Below are 22,923 nucleotides of genomic sequence, written 5' to 3'. Positions count from 1 at the left end.
AGCTGAGTGAGTGGAGGGTTAGCTGAGTGAGTAGAGGGTTAGCTGAGTGAGTAGAGGGTTAGCTGAGTGTGTGGAGGGTTAGCTGAGTGAGTAGAGGGTTAGCTGAGTGTGTGGAGGGTTAGCTGAGTGAGTAGAGGGTTAGCTGAGTGAGTAGAGGGTTAGCTGAGTGAGTGGAGGGTTAGCTGAGTGTGTGGAGGGTTAGCTGAGTGAGTAGAGGGTTAGCTGAGTGAGTAGAGGGTTAGATGAGTGAGTAGAGAGTTAGCTGAGTGAGTAGAGGGTTAGCTGAGTGTGTGGAGGGTTAGCTGAGTGAGTAGAGGGTTAGCTGAGTGAGTAGAGGGTTAGCTGAGTGAGTGGAGGGTTAGCTGAGTGTGTGGAGGGTTAGCTGAGTGAGTAGAGGGTTAGCTGAGTGAGTAGAGGGTTAGATGAGTGAGTAGAGAGTTAGCTGAGTGAGTAGAGGGTTAGCTGAGTGTGTGGAGGGTTAGCTGAGTGTGTGGAGGGTTAGCTGAGTGAGTAGAGGGTTAGCTGAGTGTGTAGAGGGTTAGCTGAGTGAGTAGAGGGTTAGCTGAGTGTGTGGAGGGTTAGCTGAGTGAGTAGAGGGTTAGCTGAGTGAGTGGAGGGTTAGCTGAGTGAGTAGAGGGTTAGCTGAGTGTGTGGAGGGTTAGCTGAGTGAGTAGAGGGTTACTTGAGTGAGTAGAGAGTTAGCTGAGTGTGTGGAGGGTTAGCTGAGTGAGTAGAGGGTTAGCTGAGTGTGTGGAGGGTTAGCTGAGTGTGTGGAGGGTTAGCTGAGTGAGTAGAGGGTTAGCTGAGTAAGTAGAGAGTTAGCTGAGTGAGTAGAGGGTTAGCTGAGTGAGTGGAGGATTAGCTGAGTGAGTAGAGGGTTAGCTGAGTGAGTAGAGGGTTAGCTGAGTGAGTAGAGGGTTAGCTGAGTGAGTAGAGGGTTAGCTGAGTAAGTAGAGGGTTAGCTGAGTGAGTAGAGGGTTAGCTGAGTGTGTAGAGGGTTAGCTGAGTGAGTAGAGGGTTAGCTGAGTGAGTAGAGGGTTAGCTGAGTGAGTAGAGGGTTAGCTGAGTGAGTGGAGGGTTAGCTGAGTGTGTAGAGGGTTAGCTGAGTGTGTAGAGGGTTAGCTGAGTGAGTAGAGGGTTAGCTGAGTGAGTAGATGGTTAGCTGAGTGAGTAGATGGTTAGCTGAGTGTGTGGAGGGTTAGCTGAGTGAGTAGAGGGTTAGCTGAGTGTGTGGAGGGTTAGCTGAGTGAGTAGAGGGTTAGCTGAGTGTGTGCAGGGTTAGCTGAGTGAGTAGAGGGTTAGCTGAGTGTGTGGAGGGTTAGCTAAGTGAGTAGAGGGTTAGCTGAGTGAGTAGAGGGTTAGCTGAGTGTGTGGAGGGTTAGCTGAGTGAGTAGAGGGTTAGCTGAGTGTGTGGATGGTTAGCTGAGTGAGTAGAGGGTTAGCTGAGTAAGTAGAGGGTTAGCTGAGTGAGTAGAGGGTTAGCTGAGTGTGTGCAGGGTTAGCTGAGTGAGTAGAGGGTTAGCTGAGTGTGTGGAGGGTTAGCTGAGTGAGTAGAGGGTTAGCTGAGTGAGTAGAGGGTTAGCTGAGTGTGTGGAGGGTTAGCTGAGTGAGTAGAGGGTTAGCTGAGTGTGTGGAGGGTTAGCTGAGTGAGTAGAGGGTTAGCTGAGTGTGTGGAGGGTTAGCTGAGTGAGTAGAGGGTTAGCTGAGTGTGTGCAGGGTTAGCTGAGTGAGTAGAGGGTTAGCTGAGTGAGTAGAGGGTTAGCTGAGTGTGTAGAGGGTTAGCTGAGTGTGTGGAGGGTTAGCTGAGTGAGTAGAGGGTTAGCTGAGTGTGTGCAGGGTTAGCTGAGTGAGTAGAGGGTTAGCTGAGTGAGTAGAGGGTTAGCTGAGTGTGTAGAGGGTTAGCTGAGTGTGTAGAGGGTTAGCTGAGTGAGTAGAGGGTTAGCTGAGTGAGTAGAGGGTTAGCTGAGTGAGTAGAGGGTTAGCTGAGTGAGCAGAGGGTTAGCTAAGTGAGTAGAGGGTTAGCTGAGTGAGTAGAGGGTTAGCTGAGTGTGTAGAGGGTTAGCTGAGTGAGTAGAGGGTTAGCTGAGTGTGTAGAGGGTTAGCTGAGTGTGTAGAGGGTTAGCTGAGTGAGTAGAGGGTTAGCTGAGTGTGTAGAGGTTTAGCTGAGTGAGTAGAGGGTTAGCTGAGTGAGTAGAGGGTTAGCTGAGTGTGTAGAGGGTTAGCTGAGTGAGTAGAGGGTTAGCTGAGTGAGTAGAGGGTTAGCTGAGTGAGTAGAGGGTTAGCTGAGTGAGTAGAGGGTTTGCTGAGTGAGCAGAGGGTTAGCTGAGTGAGTAGAGGGTTAGCTGAGTGAGTAGAGGGTTAGCTGAGTGAGTAGAGGGTTAGCTGAGTGTGTAGAGGGTTAGCTGAGTGAGTAGAGGGTTAGCTGAGTGTGTAGAGGGTTAGCTGAGTGAGTAGAAAGTTAGCTGAGTGTGTAGAGGGTTAGCTGAGTGAGTAGAGGGTTAGCTGAGTGTGTAGAGGGTTAGCTGAGTGAGTAGAGGGTTAGCTGAGTGTGTAGAGGGTTAGCTGAGTGAGTAGAGGGTTAGCTGAGTGTGTAGAGGGTTAGCTGAGTGAGTAGAGGGATAGCTGAGTGTGTAGAGGGTTAGCTGAGTGAGTAGAGGGTTAGCTGTACGAAATTTCAACGTTGCTTTAATGTCACCCGATGCTGGCTCGACATTGCCTGTTCACTGGGCAATGCCTGCTAACGCCTGTCTTTGCGTGGCTCTTCATGGAAACGAGCAGAGCTTTTTGTTCGTCGAACATGCACATACATCCACTGAGATGCCGCGGACGTTCGGTTTTCCTTCGCGTTTCCATCTCGGGTCCAGGCGCTTCTTTCCCTCCCTTGCCACAAGGTGGCCCTCTTGTTCCACTCCCACGACCTTACCGCCGTTGAACGTCGTCCTCCTCCTCCTGCCTCCCCCCCCACCGCTGTGTCACAGACATTGACGAGTGCTCCAGCGGCCTGTGCGGCCAGGAGTGCAGCAACACGTACGGCTCCTTCCAGTGCTACTGCCTGCCGGGCTACGAGCTCAGCGCCGCCGACCACACCACGTGCCAAGGTGCCGGCGCGCGAGCCGTGCCCTCTCCTCACCGCGCCCCCATCCCCGCCTCACCACTGCTCACCTCGCCGCCCCCCCCTCCGCCTCACCACACGCTCCTCACCGCGTGGTCCTCTACGCGTGTTCCTCACCGCACCCTCCTCGTGGCGTCCCCTTCCCCTCCACCCCTCACCTCACCCTCCTCACCTCACCCTCCTCACCGTGTTCCCCTTCACCTCACCCCTCTCACCTCACCCCCCTCACCTCACCCCTCTCACCTCACCCTCCTCATCTCACCCCCCTCACCTCACCCTCCTCACTTCACCTCACCCCCCTCACCTCACCCCCCTCACCTCACCCCCCTCACCGCACACTCCTCACCTAACCCCCACCCACCTCACCCCCACTCACCTCACCCCCACTCACCGCGCCCTCCTTCACCGCAGCCTCCCTCACTGCACTCCTCACCGAGCACGTTTCTGTGCCCCAAGCCTCAAGAGAAATGTACCGGGTGGCCCAAAAGTCAGCACAAGTAGGGTTGCTTTAATTATTTTAACACTGGTATTAGCACATTTAATTGTTTGTTCCTTAAGTTAATACTTTCTCATTATTCGATGTATATATATATTCTTCTTCCTTTTCAGATGACATATACAATTTTAAACTGAATTGACTAAAGACGAACGGAATAAATTCACTTTGTTCTCATGTGCACTCAAGTACGAAAAAAAAGTCCTAAATTAATTTCAATATAGGATTCGTGCATGCATAAACACTAAGGGAATTAAGCTTGTCTTTTTTTTATTATAATAACCCTATGCATCTTGACTTTTGGACCACTCTGTATGTACTGTTTGTCCACCCAGAATATGTGTTCCTCCAGGAATATTTATATTCACTCCCACCGATGAAGCAATGGTGTTGCCATTCCTGTACCCAGGAAAAGGCTCGCCGAGTCTTGAGACTCTTCTTTCAGGAGGGTCCTGCCACATTGGAATGTTTGGCCAACTTTGATGATAAAATGCTGCCGAATCATCTGCTGCTACCACGAACGTTGTGTCACAATCCAGTGGCAGCGACAACGTCAGCGTCTGGTCAGGGCCCGTGAACGGGATAGGCTGGGGCCACGAGAGATGTACTGTACGTTGAACTTCTTTCGCACCGCACCTAGACAGCCGTGCTACTCGGACGGGCAGGGGAAGGACAACAAACTAAACACAAAAAGCAGTTCTAAGGAAAAAAATGTTAAATGTAGATTTATAAGTGCATAGCTCCAGTGGCTTCCTAATATCGGAAGGAAGAGCGTTCCAGATGGCCATCTGAAAGCGCGCGATGCGGTAACCGTCCTGATTCAATGGCTCGCCAAAATTCGCTGCGAGGATGACCGGAGTTCGCGTGATGGTTTATGAGATCAGGGAGGTATTGTGATGATCTCTGGGTTTGTAAATTATTCACTTATCAGATCGTGGTTTCCCAGAATACCTGCAGGCAGGTGGGAGACGCCTCCGTGCTGAGCTAGCAGAGATCCCTGTGGCTCCAAACCGGCATGTCATGTGGGCGATAGCTATGATAATGTAGATTCATGATGGTGTTGATTGATGACGACGATGACGACGATACTAAATGATCTTGATCAATTACGATGTTGGATAATTAGACTGATGATGATTGTGATCATTGTGTTGATGATCATGACATTGATAGATGATGACGTTGATAAATGTTAACGTCGGTGGGGGTGGTGGTGGTGGTGGTGATGACGATCAATACGATTGTGTTGACGATTGAGATTTACATGTATAAACTAAGAGGATAATGATTACGACGAAGGCGATTTTATTGCTGTTGGTGATGGCGACGACGACGATGACGACGTCAACATGCACGGCGTCTCTCCATGTAGACGTGGACGAGTGCTCGCTGCCCGAGGCGGAGGGGCTGTGCGCGTTCCGCTGCGTGAACACCGAGGGCAGCTTCCAGTGCGAGTGCCCCGACACTGGCTACACCCACTCTCCCAACGGACGAGGCTGCCGAGGTGAGGTCGCTGCCACTCTGCCTTGCCACGCGGGGGCCCATGGAGTGTGACCCAACATGCCTCGAAATGAGGCCACGTCGCCCCAATAACCCGATCCCTCCACTGGCTCCTAAAGCAATCAAATCAACTTACATCACACTCACAGTGTGCCACCACCTACATTAACTCGGACGTGCCTACCTCTCCATTGTCATCTCACTCTACACCCCTCCACGCACTCTCCTACCTCTCCCCTCTCATCTCATTCTATCCCCCGCCACTCTCTCAAATCTCTCCCCTCTCATCTCATTCTATCCCCCACCACACTCTCCTATCTCTCCCCTCTCATCTCACTCTACCCCTCAACCACACACTCTCCTACCTCTCCCCTCTCATCTCACTCTACCCCCCTCCACGCACTCTCCTACCTCTCCCCTCTCATCTCACTCTACCCCTCAACCACACACTTTCCTATCTCTCCCCTTTCATCTCACTCTACCTCTCAACCACACACTCTCCACTCCAGCAACAGGTTTACTTGACCCCTGCAGCTACTGGTGGCTGCTACATTCACGACAATGTAAAATAATAGTTTTCCTTGAATCGAATCTTGACCCTGAATCGGGGCGAATCAATTGAATCGCTGGAAGTCAGTGGATCATTCATGAAAATTAAGATGATTGTTTTTTTTATCAATGTATGTATGTTGAACGCCTTTCGTACCATACATAGCCAACCGTGCTAATCGTAGGTGTTGGAGGAAGGACAGACTAAATACAAAAGCAGTTCTAAACAAATGAGTTTTCAATTGAGATGATTTACAAGTGCATAGTTCGGTTGCTTCCTAAAGTCGGAAGGAAGAGCGTTCCAGACGGCCGCAGAAATACGCCTGAAAGCGCGTGATGCTGTGACCGTCTTTGTTCGAGAAGATGCTGTGGGAATGCAGGTAGTTCTCGTGGTGGTTTGTGCTTTGCGTGATGGTTCATCAAATGCCCTTTCACACCGGGGCGTATCAGAACGGGTCACACGCGACAAGCGACTTCACATCGCATTCGAAAGGGCTCCCCCGGTGGCAGCTGTCCCTGCGCGGCACACGGTGACTAGGGACTTGGCCCGCAAGTGGACACTAGTCCAGCAGTAACGGGGGGTGGCGGCGGTGATTGCTATAAGTATGTATGTATGTTGAACTTCTGTCGCACCGTAGAGTTAGCCAACCGTGCTAATCGGAGGTGCTGCCCTTGTAATCCCAAATGAGTAATTTGCCTTCCACCCCCGGTAGCTACAGTACAGGTGAACATCAGAGAGGAGCTGGAGAGGCAGGGGGGTGGGAGGAGGTTGAGGGGGAATGAGCCGGGTGAGTGGCGTGGGGGCATGAGGGTTGCTCGCTTGGGTAGATTAGTGTTGGGGTGAAGTGGCTGGAACGGCGGTGGGGATGAGGAGGAGATGGGGGGGGGGTTGGCTAGATGCAGGAGTGGTAATAATGGTGCCTGTACGGGAGTTGTGTGCGTGTGGGGAGGGCCAGTTGAGAGATTGGCTGTGGAGGCACGGCGGCGGCGGGGAGGAGGGGGGGGGGGTAAAGGGAGGATGTTGTGGCAGGTGATGGACTAGGTGAGCGTCGTCGCGTGGTGCGATCCTGCCACATGATACACCGCGCCGTGTGTGGCTCCCGCTTCAGCTCACCCCCTGCCCCCCCCCCCCCCCCCTGTTCATCGTGCTGTAAATTGCCTAAGCGCCCTATTAAGCCCTCCTCGTGTGTCAATAGCCCGAGTCACTTACTGCCCTGACTGTAACTGGCAGTGTAATGATACCCCCGCGCAGCGAATACAAAGAAAGTTACGTGTGTGTGCCAAGCTTCATAAAAAAGTAATGTTATTATTATAATACGTTAAAAAGCTGGAAAAAAACGACACTTACGATTAGCTTTTAAAAAAATTGTCAAGGTGCAGCCCTGCAATTACGTGGCCATGCCTCTGATGGTTGTATGGCCTCTAGTGTGTATTTGGCCTACTCTTCCACGCTTGTCAGATATCATAGAAGCGGTTACATTACCCACGATTTACCCCACCACATACGATCTGCCGATTGCCTAACACTCATTAACATTGCTGGGTGGACAGAGGAGAGGGGGGGGGCTTTTTAAGAAACTTGCGGCAAGTTCTTTCAATTACTGCGCCACGGAATCGAACCGGCGACCACCGAATTGCAAGTCTGGTGCGCCAACCATTACACAACGGTAACACCCATGCTGTTAGTTTATCCGCAACACATCGAGCTGATTTGCCTTACGTTTAAATGAAAACTGAAAACGCACGCTTAACGGCATTGTTTTATTTAAAATGCCATCGTCTTGAGCATGTCCAAAAAAAAAAATGTAAAAAAAAAACGCATTGTGCGAAATCTGAGATTATAACCTGAAACCAAAGAGCCTGTCATTGTGATGGTATCAGAGGAAGTGTTGGCTTGTGATAGCGGAGAGATAAAACAGGCACAACATCTGCACGGCATTCCAGATTCCCCGCGAACTGGAAAGGCCATTGACGCAGCGCGCCCCTGCGAAGGGCGTAATAAACCTGTCGTGGGCAGACACAACACCACGAAGTCGTTGCCACCCGTTGCCCGCGCCGTCCTTGGCCTTCCCCCCCCACCCCCCTGGCCGCGAGACGGGCGATGATGTATGTGCCGGTGTGGCTGTCGCGTACGACGCGCAGCGATGGAAAGTATTGCACGTCCGCGGTTAAACGAAAAAAAATATTACAGCCGCGGGAATGTGGCCGTAGCTAGATAGTTTGCGTGCAAAATGCAAATCGGGCACTCTCTCTGTTTAATGATGAGAAAGCTCAGCGAGGTTGGGAAAATACGTGCAGGTTGTGGAAACAAACTCTTTTGAGTCGGTGGTCTAGACAAGACTGGAAGCATTGTGCACGCAATGTGGTGGTCAGATCACACGCGTGCAAAGCATGATGGGAGTCCTAAAACGAATAACTATGACTATTTACTAAACTAAACTGTTTTTTTTATTTTACTAGGTAAGCTTCACTGAGTCATCTTTCTCTTTTAAAGAAATGGCCTGGCCACAAATGACAGCTCAACGAAGTGGCTTATCATGTGGAACAGTACAGCAACCAAATACTCTTAACGCATGTTTCTAAATGTGGAGGGATAATCCGGAGAACCCGGAGAAAAATCCATGCGATCAAGGGGGAGAATATCCACTCGAAATATACAGACGTCAGGGTCGGGATGGAACCCACGACCTCCTGTATACCAAGTGAAGTATTTAACATCTCACCACCGTGGTGCCCCACTGTGAGGGTCTTGCCTTCGAGCTGTTTGTGTGCGACGCACCTTTGCTAGCTCTAGTTCAGGCGCGCACTGGCAAATGCGCATCGGAGTCCTGATTGAGTTAAGCGCTGTTCATAAAGGTTAATATGAACATGTGAACATGGGTGGAGCGGTGGTTCAATGGTTAAAGTTGAGTTCCCAAGTTTATGCTAATTAGCCAGGTGAGAATTCCAGAGGGCAGGAATGTCTGATAGTCTAATTTGCAACAGTGACCTGGGGTATTAGTCTACTCATAAGGGAGGCAATTATTGCTGCTGTGTATAATCCCAGTATAGTAATTTGTGGATAATTTTCAAATTTGGCAAAAAATTTGACCGCCGACGCTGGCACACGATGGTCCACGATGGTTACAATCTTTGGCTAATGAAATCAGGGAAATCTTGAACGGGCACTGCGATGCAGACGGCGTGTCGTCGTATTGTTACGGTCATTACACAGCACAGTGATAGCCAGGGCGGCCGCTGGGATTCGAACCGCGAACCTCTGCAACAAGCAGGGACCACGTCACCACCCGTGATTCACGAAACGCTCTGTTGTGACCCGAGTTGAATCCCAGCCACGGCTATCACGTCAGTGGCGGGTGCTCTCTGCATCGCCGGTCCTGTGCTGCCCCATTCTCCTCCTTCACAAACGTGCATTCCCCAAAAGTGGGGAAGTATGGTCGAATGAGCGCACGTGACCAACACGGAATGGCGCGGCCGCCATCTAGCAATGGATTCAACACGGCTGACGATGATGATGATGATCTCTAGCTCTCAGCCAGAGCAAGCTGGATGCTTGAGGGTATGGAGGCTATGACGTCAAACTGCGTTCAGTGACAGCGTTGTCCAATAAATGCTGGCGAGGGGAGGATGGAGGGACCTGCCCTTGGGCAGGAAACTTCAAAGAAACGTAATAAAGCAAACCGCGTGAGGTACGACAACTACTCAGAAGGGCGGGGGGGGGACGGTGGATTTCATAATCGGGCGACTTCTTCGCCTTCGGCAGGTGGCACAGCAGCAGCAGCAGCTGCAGCAGCTGCAGCAGCACACCTGGACAACTGAGACAAACGCTTTCAGGCGCCGAGCAATGGAGAGCAAGTGGACAAGCACCAGCGATTTAGCTGCAGTGCCGAAAAGCTGCGATGATAGCCTTGATTATTCCCAGGTCTGCCTCGTGCAATGGTAGAATGGTCCGTGCTCCCACGCTCCCAGTAGGCAGCTTCCAATCTGCCACGCGTCTTCAGCAATGTTGAGGAATGGTCACGATTCACGTTTTCGCGACTTCCATTTTCTCTCGTGTCATTTGCACCCTCTCATTTGTATTGCGTTTTTATTGCCCTGTCTCGCTTGCACATTTTGCTCGCGCAATTTGCTCTGAACGAAACGTTTGCATGAAGAGTCCACGAATTCATTATAAAGTATCTGGCTGGCACGCTTGCGATTCGACCAGCGCACCGCGAGCGCGAGATTCAATTTCAACCGACGAATCGATGCCTCGTCACGCTCCTAACACGTAGGCGAATGCCTCGAGTCTGAACGAATGACATCGCAGACGATAACGATCGGCCGAGATAAAATTCGGCTGCGCGTGGCACAGGCCCTGCTGTCGGCCGGTGGCACAGCCGGCACGTCCCTCCCGAGTGATCTCAGTGCAACCGGTTGCACTGAGATCCGGAAGGGCTCCGGTGCAGGGCTACAAAGATAGAAATTGGACAGAGAGAGGGGGGCCCATTGAACCCTTTCCCGTTCCCAGACGTCTGCGGGTTGCAGGGCGGGTGTCCCGTTCACCTATCAATCTTTGAGGGCGATAGCGGCTCAGCGTACATTTTATTTAGAGAGGCGTAGCGCCGTTGTTTTTAAAAAAAAACGTTGGACTCACTGCCACTCTTCCCGCTCTGCAGACGTGGACGAGTGCGCGCTGGGCAGCCACAACTGCTCCTCCGACCAGACCTGCTACAACATCCAGGGCAGCTTCCGGTGCCTTTCCTACGACTGCCCGCCGAACTACCGCAGGGCGTCGGACACGTGAGTGTGCGAGCTAACCCGAGATTGTACGTGCGCACGTGCGTGTGCACCTGTGTGATCTGTGGCTCCTTTTGTCAGTCTGATGGGGCATGCGGGCCTCCCCGCGCCTTACGGGTCGTTGGGGGCTGTTTATTGACGCGTGTTTACCTGGGGAAGTCCTCAGGAGGGTGCTGCCAAGTTTTCAGTCCAGGTTGATGATAATTATCGCTACGTGTATATATTCCAATCGAGTACATCGTGGGTCAATTTTTCTTCTACTTGGCAAAACGTCGGACCGCGACGCCAGCAGACGATGGCCCACTTTGGCGAATGTCCTGCTGCGAAGCAGACGGCGCGTAGTATTACGGCGAATAGTACACCCCGCTGTGTTCATGAGGGCGGCTGCTGCATTCGAACCGCGAGCCTCTAGAACAAGCGGCGAACGCGCTACCGCATGGGGTCACATCACTTTACAGTGCTGGGCGTTGTGGGTTATTAAATGTAGGGAGCAGTATGCGATGAACAGAGTACAGCAATACTTTGCACTTTCGTCTGGTTAGGGACCAGAGCATGGACGAATATCCAAGCAGAGCCGTTATTCAGCTTGCAAATTTATTTTGGCCGGCGAAAAACGTACATGCAAATAACTACAGTAAATATAGAAACGTACATGCAAATAGCTACAGTAGGTATATAACACATGCGCGCGAAACCTAAATAAATAGAAATTAAATAAAAATTAACAATAAATAAACAAAAATAAAAAAATAAACCAAACTAAATATATAAACAAAATTATACCTTAAAATGTTTTTATTCCTGCGTAAGTAATCACTGTAGTAACTATGCATTGTTTCCAGTATAATCACAGAAATAAGTAAATTATTAATAATATATGAATAAACACAAATATATGAGATGCTCACTGAATGACTTCTATTAAAAAACAAAAGAGATGGCGCGTGGCGTGAAAGTCGCGGAATGTTTGGGGATGAAATCGTACGAAAGAGGAAAGCCGCGTGGACGAAATGTGAAATGTGGTGATAGTTGAAAACGGCCGAAAGAGCGAAGCGACGAAAGTCAAGTGGACGAAAGTCAAGGTGTCGCTGTACAGTGCAACAATGGATGTATTTTCCTGCAATGCCCTCTGCTGCCACCTTAGCCCCCTGAGCAACCTAAAGTTCAGATACAGGCTTGGAAAAAGGTTAGGACATTTGGTCATTAAGAAAAGTGCACACGGTGCTAGTTTTTCATCCAAGCACTATTCCGAGGTATATATGTATGTTGAAGTTCTTTCGCACCATACCTAGCCAACTGTGCTAATCGGAGGTGCACATTTTGAATGTATGCTCGTTGAACTTCTTTTGCACCGTACGTAGCCGTTCCTGCTCACCGGTTCTCTCACCACCCTCCCATGCTTGACCCCGAAAGGCGCTGCGAGCGGATCTCGTGCCACGACTACCTGGGCTGCGCCGACGCTCCGGCGCGCATCACCCACTACGCGCTCACGTTCCCCGACAGCGTGCGCACGCCCGCCAACATCTTCCGCATCGGGCCCTCGCCGGCCTTCGCGGGCGACAGCATCCTGTTGTCCATCCCGTCCGGCAACGAGCTGGGCTACTTCGCGACGCGCAAGCTCAACTCGCACACGGGCGTCGTGATGCTCCGACGGCCCGTCGTAGGCGGAGCGCACGACTTCCTGCTCGAGGCGGAGATGAAGCTCTTCCGCCAGGGCACGGTCACGAGCTTCGTGGCCAAGATCTTCGTCTTCATCACCACCAGCCCCTTCCCGACGCACACCACCACGTACTTTCTGGAGTAGCCGGCCGGTCACCCTCGGTCGCTCTCTGATGAGCCGTCCACTGTGCCCGGCGGTGGTTGGGGGATGAGGTGGGGGGGGGGGGGGCGGCAGCTGTCGGATGTGGGAGGATGAGGCCGCGGGGATGAGCTCGGGTGTACGGAGAGCAACAGTTGTCCACCCGGAGAGGGATGAAAAGTTCTAATTGGTGCTCGCGATCACCGCTGGGGGGGGGGGGGGTGGGTGCGGGGGGTGAGTTTTATCCATCCATCTAGCGTCATCCTCATGACCGAGGGTCGATGTGCATGACAGACGAATAACCATCTACGACGATCGTCGGCGTCTCTCGTCGAGAGTCCGACTGCTCACGCTGTGCCACCAGCTGATCCGCTCCGTCCTCTTGCCCTCTGTCCCTTCGGCCCTTGACCGTGACACGAGTGAGCAATGTGGGCGAGTGAGCGACGTGCAACGATAGTGGGGGAGATTACGTCGACCCCTCCGATGCAAGAGAGAAAATAAATGCCCTTCGTCTATACTCACTTTAGAAAAAAAACTTTATCTGTATCTTACATTTTTTTACTAAAATTAACACAACTTTTTTTTACATTTAAAATGTGAAAAAAAACAGGCATGAACCTAGGACTGTATTTGTTGTGGAGCCTGAGGAGGGAAGTTGTGTTTATACTGTGGTCGCCGCGGTATGGCGATACTGTGATACATCGTACGGTACAAGATCAACGATAGTCGAATTGTCCGCTTTTTAAAATGATCGTCACATGGTGATTTATTTTTTGTCCATTTTACTTTTTATATATGTGTATTTTATTTCTTGACAAAATACGTCTGGAATAACAATAACTGACGTTCGTGGTAGCAATTCGGAATTATCCATTAATAAATTGACGGTACGGTTGTTATATGATGTCGTCGTTATAAGTAATCTTACATCGTTGGATGTATTACCGTAGCGCATCGTGAAAAATAATAACGTGGACAACACGATCGAGTTTGAATGGTGGCGTTTTCTGGGGAGGGGTGTGGGGATTGTGAATGTGGATCCAGGTTTTCCGGGTCTGGGAAGGGGGGGGGCGATTGTCGGATAAGTAGGATAAGGGAAGCTGGCTTCGTGTCGTAGGGGAAACTCAAATGTAACGAAATGAGCAAAAATATTTGGACCAAAGCAATAAAAACGTTGACTAATTGTGTAACCCGCGCTGGTTCATCGTACGCTCCTGTTTGTGCAAACGTCCACATCAATCACACGGTCTCGCCGTAGCTCTGTGCTCGTGATCCCCAAGTCGGATGCACGAGCTTCACGAGCCTGGCGTCCCATCGCCGATCTCCATCTGGAAAGCTCAAGATGACAGCTGCTTGTTTCTCCTTGACTATGTCCGCCCCAGTTTCATCCCCACTGTTACCGACGTCGCCTCGGGAGACGAAGAGTCCACTAGGATCTCTCACAGAGCAGCGCGGCCATTCATGTTGCATAACAGGCCCGTGGAAGTGGAAGTCACAGAACTGCTTCTGAGATCTCTTCAAGTGATTGACCTCTGATCCTAACTCAGCAAGGGGGCAGCGCTTCCACGCCCGCTCTGCCACCCAGAAAAAAGTTTGTCTCGTGACAGTAAAAACGACAAATTGATTTAATTATCAGAGCTGAAATTTAGGCAATTTACCTGCAGAACCAAAATGTGATGTGATGGTTTTTATTTGTGCAGTGGATTGGTGACCGGGCTGAGACCATCGGCTCTCTACGCTCGACAGCCCCTGTTTGATCAAACATGGGATCGAACCCAAACATGGGATCGAACCCAGGCTCTCGGCGGTGCAAGCTCATCCGCCCGTTGTAAGCTTACACGCGCCATCATCGCTGGGTCTTTGCGGTGGGGTGCCTTCTAATATTTATTTTTTATTATTATTCTAACACAGCGCCTCCCAGCATTTCGCTTACCGAATTGTCGGTGGGAGTTGATAGCGATCAGGGGATCAGGCTACCCGTGTTCCCGTGTGGTGTGTCCGGTGCAGGTAAGTGTGCGATAAGCCCGATTCGCGAGCCCGATTGCGAGCACACCAGCCGCATACGTCCCCAACGGCCGTTGAGCTGAGAACAGGCGTCAACTGGAGCCCTATCTGTCGCAGCTGCTGCTCCGTATCGTTGATTTTCTGGGGGGGGGGGGTCACCTGGTCGCTGGGGAGGAAGGTGACTCTGAGTTCACGGCAGCAACAGGATCCACGCTGGCAACTTGCAAGCAATAAGCGAAGCTCATGCAGAGTGCGAGAATGCACTGGGGCGATGATATTGATAACGCGTCCGTTGGCACAGCTGAGGTTGTTGGACTCCGATGTCACTCCGCGTGGCGTATGTTAAGCGAGCCCCTGTCCTGTGAAGACGTTTAAGCCAAGTGTTTATAAAGTACGTGTGCAGCCATTAGTTGTGTCTGGTCAATCCACTGCTAGATCGAGGGCTTCATCGCACCGATCGGGTTGTGGGAGTTGTTTGACCATACTTCACCACACTGGGTCAGTGGGAGCGCAGGTTGGTGAAGGCGTGGGAGCAGAAGATGTTCGGGCACAGACCCGGCAGCACAGCAACCGATTTTGCAGCGCTGCCCTTTTGCTGCCCACAACGTGGTCAGGTTACATCTGCACAACGCCTATAACACCTGTTGTGTCATCTAACCTTGACGTACAAATCATGCCTATCATCACCATCGCCATCACACGGCAGGAGACGTCACATTGAGCACGGCCATACATCCATCACACGTGAAGCCAACAACGCTCGCTGGCATGTTTATATAAAACACGAGGTGGGGGGAGAGGAAAAGGAGCGGCCAGGTTGGGTGAGTCGGGGGGGTTGGTTGGGGAAGGAGCTGTGGAGGAGGGCAGAGTGGTGGAGGCGGGAGGTGGTGGCGGTGGTGGTGGCGGCGGTGGTGGCGCTTGGGTACGCGGTGTGGCTGGGGCTGCAATAATTAAGGCCGATGATTGATGGGAGCTGTTCGAGGCAGCGTGCCCTGAGACTCAAGGACCCGGAGCCGGAGATCCTTCATCTCATTAAATTACACCGCGGATTGTTGAACGAAAAAATAAAAAATATTAACAGACACTACCTCCCCCCCCCGCCCCAACACCCCGCTAACGTTCACCTGTGCTCCAGAAGTACGTGGTGGTTTTGGGGAACACAAAGGACGACTTGAGAAGAGTTCGTCTGGAGCTCGACTCGCAACCCCTGCGGGGCATGCTTCGAGTCCTCGTGATTTTTGGCGAATGATACAAAAAAATGTATAATAATAAAAAAATACAATAACGTCGATTTGTAAATCTACGGCTCCGACACCGCCGCACGCGGTGTCCGCTCGCCGATTCTGGAGCGATACTGTAGAGGGCCACTCGGAGGAGCGAGGAAAACTTCGGACGACTACTGGACGTGCGTCAGTTGAACACGGAGGCTTTCGCGACCAATATCATCCATCTAACCCCAAAAATAAGTAATATTTAAAACTTATTTTATTAAAAACACGCTTTAATGAAATGTTCCGTACGAGTAATTGGCAGAACTCCACGACTCCAGAAAGTGGCCCCGAAGCTTGCCATAACGTAAGGGGCCGTGGTGATTTACAGCCAACGTCAGTTGAGCGTGGACAATTATAGCCAAGCCGAAACATAACATATAAAAATATTGTTTTAAAATATTTTCTTTTATTTTTTATGATAGAATATAGCATTGTCATCAGTATGACATAAGTAAACCAAGTTTGCAGTCGATACCACATTGTGAAGTGTGTTGAAATTGAGTTACAAGATTTGAGGATACGACAACGACAACAGAGTGAGTTAAATAAAATCGTGTGATAATAAATAAATAAACTCTATGATGGACGACTGGATATTTGTGGAATTAGAAAGCTTCGAAGCTCATCAAATAAATTATCTGGTTCTGATTCCGAGCGGGATGGCAGCAGCAGCCACGCGGAAAGCCGGCACCACATCCCCCCTCATCGCCCCGCCCCTCCCCACAAAGCTCTGCGGTCCTCTATATATGAAGGTGTTATCAGTCAATGAGTTTTTACACATTGGAGGTAACCGGGGCACCCGCAGAAAACCCACGCGTGCGAGGTGAGAGCACTGTATTATCTCCCTATGGAAGCAGTGGCGTACACATTTGCTGTACTGCCTTCTCCCCCAGACAAGCCAGGGTATCGCATATCTCGATGCCCACGCGAAGAGAGTTTCACGCATTTGTGTGATTCAGCAACCCTCGCTGCTGCGTCCACGGCGCTGGATCAACTTGCAACTCGACGCCGCCGCACCTCCGATTAGCACGGTTGGGTGCGTACGGTGCGAAAGAAGTTCAACATATTTATGCATTCATTATAGGTCACGTGCATGGCCACCATGATGACGATGACGACGACAATTGCGATGCTCCATTGGAACCTCATTTGCCAGTAACAAATATGATAATTGTTTTTTTACCCTTTTATCTGGCAACAAAACTGACACCTTTTTTTTGGCGTCATCTGGTCCAACACCATGTGAGACTAGGCTCTAAGGAAAGCTGTCTCGGGTGTGGACCAATCAACTTCAAGGACAGTGCATACATTATCAGAGTTATGTTTTTTGTTTGCATTATGACTGCAGGTATTGTGGTCTATGTAAACTATGACTCCTTGTAAAAAAAGGTGTCAGTTTTCTTGCCAGATAAAAGGGTAAAAAAACAATTAATTGCGATGCTGTCCCAGATTGATCACTGACAGTGCACGAGCTCCCCAGCTTGGGAACTCTCCACGGTAATCATTTACAGCTCCTCGACTCCGCGTCAAGTCCGCTATGCATAGTCACAATCGTCGTCGTCATCATTGCCATCAGCCATGTTCTATCCACTGCTGTGATGAAGGCTTTCCCAAGCCGCCGCCATCTCTCACGGTCCCGCGATGCGACGATTCGTCCAGCACCTGCACGCGAGCTGATTTCCTCTCTGGATCTCAGCGGTGGATGTCGATCTGCCCTATTTTTGGCTGCCACTCCCAAGTTAGTCTCGACCCACCCATCCACTCACTCTTCTGGACGATCAATATGATGTCTCTAACTTGAGTGTGTTCGCGAATTCACGTGATTCTCCAGCTGCGTAGTCGACCTTTTTAAAACTTAACAAACAGCAACGCGCGTGCACTCTTGCCGCCTGGTGCACGCTCATGATAGTTAAGGTGATCATTTTTTTGTCGATCAAATCCTCACTACGTCTCAAGACTCATTTTCAACAGGATCGTGTCTTAGGCTGTTTGACCATTTCTCTTTAAAATTATTGAAATGGCATTTTTTTACCCAGAAAAGCTTCACTGAGTCTCAAGGCTCGTGTTTAGGAGGGTCCTGCATTGGGAATTTTGACCAATTATTTTAAACGAGCATTTTTCTTCGTGGCAGAGGGAAACGTAAGAGTCCTAAGAGGAGGAAAAAAATCCACCACGCAATCTTTGCAAGGGATAACGGTCAAGGATCCACACGGACAGATTCACGAATCATTCGCCGTGCAGTGCTTGTACTTCAACCGCAGCCCAGCGAGTCTGGGAGTTCATTCACAAATATCTGTGCGATCCACCGACCCTTGCCCGCGACGCGCTTGGCTCGGCAGGCGTGCGCCACGCGCCACTGTAACGCGCAGAGTAAGCGTCGCAGGGCGGGACAGACGTTGCCTTCGCGTGTCCCTCCACGTTCCTGCTCGCTCTGCCAAGCCTCACTTGTCTGACGCTCCAATTCACAGTCTGCCTGGGCTTGAGGTCTCAATGGGTTATTTTTCAACCCCTGGGTGGAAGGGCGCGGAGACGTGTTCTGGAGTTCAGCCCCAGACACCTCCAATGGAATTATAGGCTCTGTGTATAATGTTCTACTTCAATACCTTAGTTTAAAGTAGTAAACAAAAAAATATCGCGACGGTTGGGGGGGGGGGTACTTTCCAGTACTCAGCCATGGACAGCTCCAACTGATATGTTGCCCTGTGTATAATGTGTCCATCACATTTAAATGAGATTCCAATTGGAATCAAATATTGGAGGGACATGCTATTACCAAATGAATAAAACAAATTGGAGGCGAATGGGACCACGGTGGCTAGGAGATGTTAACTACCTCGCCAGGCATGCAGCAGGTCGTGGGTTCTATCCCGACCCTGACACTTGTATATGTGCATGTTCTCGCCGTGGTCGTGTGTATTTTTCTCTAGGCCCTCTGGTTTTCCCCTCCACATTTAGAAACGTGCGTTTAGAGCACGTGGCTGCAATAAATGTCCACGTGATAAGCCACCTAGTTGAGCGGTCATTTGTGGACAGGTCGCTTCTGAAAAAAAAGCTACGTAGCTCAGTGGGCCTTACCTGGTAAAATAAAAATTGTTTAATCGAATTCGGTAAAACAAAATTCAATATTTCACTGTGTGGTGAATACGAGACATTTCTTAATAAATAACTAGTCACGAAGCAGTCGTTAAAGAGCCGCATGCGGTTCTGCAGCCGCAAGTTGCCGACCCCAGGCTTAGGGGGGGGGGGGGGGATGGGGGGGGGGCACTGCGGCGTGTGGGGTGGCAGCAGCGCCGGTTTATTCGAGAAGCAAAAGTAGCTACTACATATGCTACGGGCCCCGCACTTTTAAGGGCCCCGCGCTAAATGCTTTCAGGCCATCAATTCCGGTTCAGTGATTCTGCACTTGCTCTATTACTAGAGTACTATACTACCTTCAACTTGTATGAACGACTGAGTGCTTAAGGTTAGAGATTTGTCGTATTATCTGGCTGTATAGAAAATGAAAAAATACAATTACTTTACTATGCAAGTAAAACATTTATGTGTTTTAATATTTACGTGTGTGTTTTTATTATATTTAGGACCCCTTTATAACATATGCTACAGGCCCAGCACAAGCTTAATCCGGCCCTGGGGTTGGGGTGGTTAGTTTCCTGAGCTAAGCCTCGGACAGCTCCGGATGATGTTAGCCCCTGGGTGTCTCAAACTTTAACGGCTTTGGGCCTCCCCCGTGAGCTGCCACTGGCAGGCAGCTCAGACGCGCTTTTGTTGTGCTCGCTGCCCTTGAACTCGCTGTCTCTGTGCCAGCGGCCGGCCTGGCGTGCATTCTTCGGTCCTGTCGGTACAGGGGTCTCAGAGCGGACGACGCAACGCAACGCAACGCACCGGACCTGGCACTGACCAACGAGCTATTAATTAAAAGCGAAGAGGGCCAAAAATGAAAAAGAAAAAAAAGGTAGACATTTCACGCATACGCCATACGGATGATGATTATTATTGTTACGCAACGCTCTCCAACATGCACTTGTCGACGGGAAGTATTTAATTAGGCAGGACGGAAAACGACGGGCAGCTGTCAGAGAGAAAAAAAATATTCCTTTGCATTTTTACAAATAGTACGGTTCTTTAAGTAATTATGTTTTCGCGTCGTCAAGTTTTGGGTAACAGTTTGATCAAAGTGGCCGCTTTTGAATTGGGTCAGTGTCTACTCGCTACACAGGTTCATAGCACAGTTTAAAAAAATAATATATATTGGATCAACTTTTAGGAGAGTTATCATGCGGACCCCCCCTCCCCCTCTTCCACCTCCGACAGAGAGACAGACATAGGGAGAGCACGCGAATGCATTGATCAATTTGACAAGTGGTTTGCTGAAGAGTCACCTTCATTTATGTCCGTGGAATATTGTGCGTCTTATAAATTGCATCATTATAATTACCGTCCTCATCGTGGAAGCACAGCAAGATGTCATGCACACGTGCTTTCCTTCTTAGTTGTAAAACATGGGAAATGCGAGTGTGTCGGCATCAGACACAATGCACTTAGACAGACGCTTTGTCACCCAGGATGTAATGAATTGCGTCATCGTCAAAACGACGGCATTAATAGTTCTTTTGAGTCACGTTTTGAGCCGAACTAGGACATTTTGGCAGTTCACCAGCGTTGAATCAAGCGAGCCTGACTGCTGATGAGACACTGTGTGTCGAACCGGGTCTAGAGTTTTGCTTGGGTTGAATCAACGCTGCTGAAATTATATACTCCCAGAAGGAACTAGGGCCGTTGGGTTGTGTACATTTTTTTCTAAGTGGAGACACGGAGATGATAACGGAGGAGACGGATCGTCTGCCTATCTATTCTGTTACCCAAGAAAGGTTACGGCTTGGGATGTTTTAGCCAATTCCGTTTTGAGATGTGTATCGCCCTTGTAGCTGTTGTTGTTGTTGAATGTCAGAATAAATCTGAATACCCAGAGAGAAGAGTGGCATTGACTCTGCAGTGGTGTTATGGCGCAACGGTTCTTTAGAAAAAATACACCGAGACAACAGAGAGAAGCACGTGGGTCGGAGGACCGAACGTCACACTTCGAGACATCGTATTGAATGTAATGTCAGTGATCCACCTATTTACTAGACGAATTCACGCTACGCTATCACGCGTATACTGTATTATGCATTGCACTCAATCATAAGTGGGTGTGACGGTGGCAGTGGTTAGCGCAACGGTGCAATCAACCTGGCGACTTGAGTTTGATTCCCAATCACGACTGACATCGGTGAAAGAATTATCTTTGAACCGGTCCCGAGTGCCCCCCCCCCTGTACCAACTCGCACTGACCAGCGTGGTGAAGTATGGTCGATGCTTAGAGGGAAAACACAACCACAAACCCCCCTGTGAACAACTCGATCGCAAATCCACACTGGCCTTGGAAAGAACCAAGTGTGCGTCTCACGAGAACGTTTGAACAGCGTTCATCATTGCACACCAATTCGTAATTAATACCCAACGCCGATTCACGAGCGGGCAGCGATGTCTGCAATGTGCCGCCGCTATCGTTTCCTACTGGAAAAGCGCCCCGAGGAGCAAGTGGGGGAAGAGATGATGAATAGCGGCTGCATTCCACGCGACGTGGCATGTTGTGAGACATACTTTCTCGTCCCAGGGAATATGTGGGAGCATTTGGAATAAACAACAAAATTACGTTGTGCAGCGCGCCACTCGGACGCCCCCCCCCACCCTCTCACCCCTCCTCCGTTGTTAAACTTACACGAAATAGCTTTGCATGACGAATTGTAATGTTTTAATTGTTTCTCTTACGAATGATATTTCATGCTGCCACGGTAGCGCATAACGAGCCCGTGTTGCACGCTCGTGCTTTTTAGCGTTGGGCAGGGGTCCCATAGTTTAAATGGAGTGGATATTTCCAATGACATCTGATCATTCAGCGGCATTTATCTTACGACCCTGGCTCTGCCGATGACACCCAGTAGGTCAAAACCAGACGAAAGTTTACTTGCTTAAAACAAACGCTGCTTGTTAACATTGATTCTGGAACATATTTTGAAGCGGAGTCCAGGAATTTCACAAGATTCTGCTTACATTTGGTCTTTACATAGATTCGCTCACCGCACAGGCCAGCCAACCAAACAAGTGAAATTTATTTTATTTTATTGTATGACACTACGTTGACAGTGATGCACAGGCACACATAACGAAATATACAACAGTCCTCAATAACAGTCGGACCCTAAGAGGAACACAAACATACATATATACAATAGGCGACAATTTGAAAAATTACATTTCTTCATAGCACATCGCAAACGTTTCTAGCCACCGAAGCTTGGCACACAGCGCGCGGCAGATGCAGAAGGCGCGACCGTGCCTCTCGAGTTTGAACACGGAGTTTGCACATTTTGGTTTAAGGGCAATTCCTGGGCCGCGCGAGCCGAGTGGGAGAGTCGAGTCCGCACTTGCGAGTTCGCCTCGCAGGCTCTGCGCCGCATTCCTTGGACATAAACCCGCGCTCGCTCACTCGCTCGCTCGCTCGTTCGTTCGCTCGCTCACCCCGCCGTCACAACTGAAAGTCAATACATATCATTCTAGATTTGAAGCTTTCGTGACTGCAAGGATTCATACTCTTAGGTTTTTTCGGTAAAGTCACGTAGGTAAAAAATAAAATTTAAATTAATAAAAATAAAAAATATAAAAATCACAACGTTTCGGAGGCAACACAAGCTTCCGTCTTCAGGTGGAACCGTCACAGCACGATAGCTGTATCAAGTGACTTCCTCGCCTACTTGATACAGCTATCGTGCTGTGACGGTTCCACCTGAAGACGGAAGCTTGTGTTGCCTCCGAAACGTCGTGATTTTTATTTAATTTTTTATTTTACTTTTATTAATTTAAATTTTTTTACCCACGTGACTTTACCGAAAAAACCTAAGAATATCAATACATCTCAGGCAAAGGTAAAGAAGGCGAAGCGCTGGAATTTCGTTGCCATCTCCGGGTTATCGGCGCGAGCGAGCGAGCGAGTGCGAGCGACGCCAACCAACATGGGAAACGCGGCGTCGTCACGCGGCGCGCTGCCCTCGCATTTCGCTGCTCCTCACTCGTCGAGGGGTTCGGCGACTCAGAGATCGAGGGACGGCGATCGCATCGGACAATGTAAAACAAATTGCGTAAAGAAGCAACACAAACAGGTGGCGCGTACAATGAACAATCGATGCTTTGCCCGAGAGCCAACCCCTCTCCTCCATCCTCTCCACGTGTACCACCCCCATGTGCTGTCAACACGTGGGTGGACATGGGGAGCGGTGAAGTAGCGGTTAACGGAATGCACTAAGAGCCCGGCGACCCGAGTTAGATTCCAACACCCGTGACGATTATCTGAATAAGTCTGTCTCAATTCGCA

At 50.0% G+C, this 22,923-nt stretch overlaps 1 protein-coding gene across 1 annotated transcript in view; it reads left to right on the top strand.

The window, feature by feature from the left end:
• Positions 1-13,423, top strand: part of LOC144944354 (fibulin-2-like) — a 35,422-nt gene extending 21,999 nt beyond the window's left edge. The window contains exons 13-16 of the mRNA XM_078872457.1: positions 2,979-3,098; positions 4,981-5,112; positions 10,316-10,439; positions 11,850-13,423. Coding sequence (XP_078728583.1) covers positions 2,979-3,098; positions 4,981-5,112; positions 10,316-10,439; positions 11,850-12,240 — 767 coding nt within the window. The 3' untranslated portion in view covers positions 12,241-13,423. The remainder of the gene's footprint in view (positions 1-2,978; positions 3,099-4,980; positions 5,113-10,315; positions 10,440-11,849) is intronic.
• The last annotated feature ends 9,500 nt before the right edge of the window (positions 13,424-22,923 follow it).

Source organism: Lampetra fluviatilis, chromosome 34, assembly GCF_964198595.1.
Source record: "Lampetra fluviatilis chromosome 34, kcLamFluv1.1, whole genome shotgun sequence".
Classification (NCBI taxonomy): Eukaryota; Metazoa; Chordata; class Hyperoartia; order Petromyzontiformes; family Petromyzontidae; genus Lampetra; species Lampetra fluviatilis.
The sequence above is the reverse complement of the archived record's forward strand: the minus strand, read 5'-3'. Positions and strand labels throughout refer to the sequence as shown.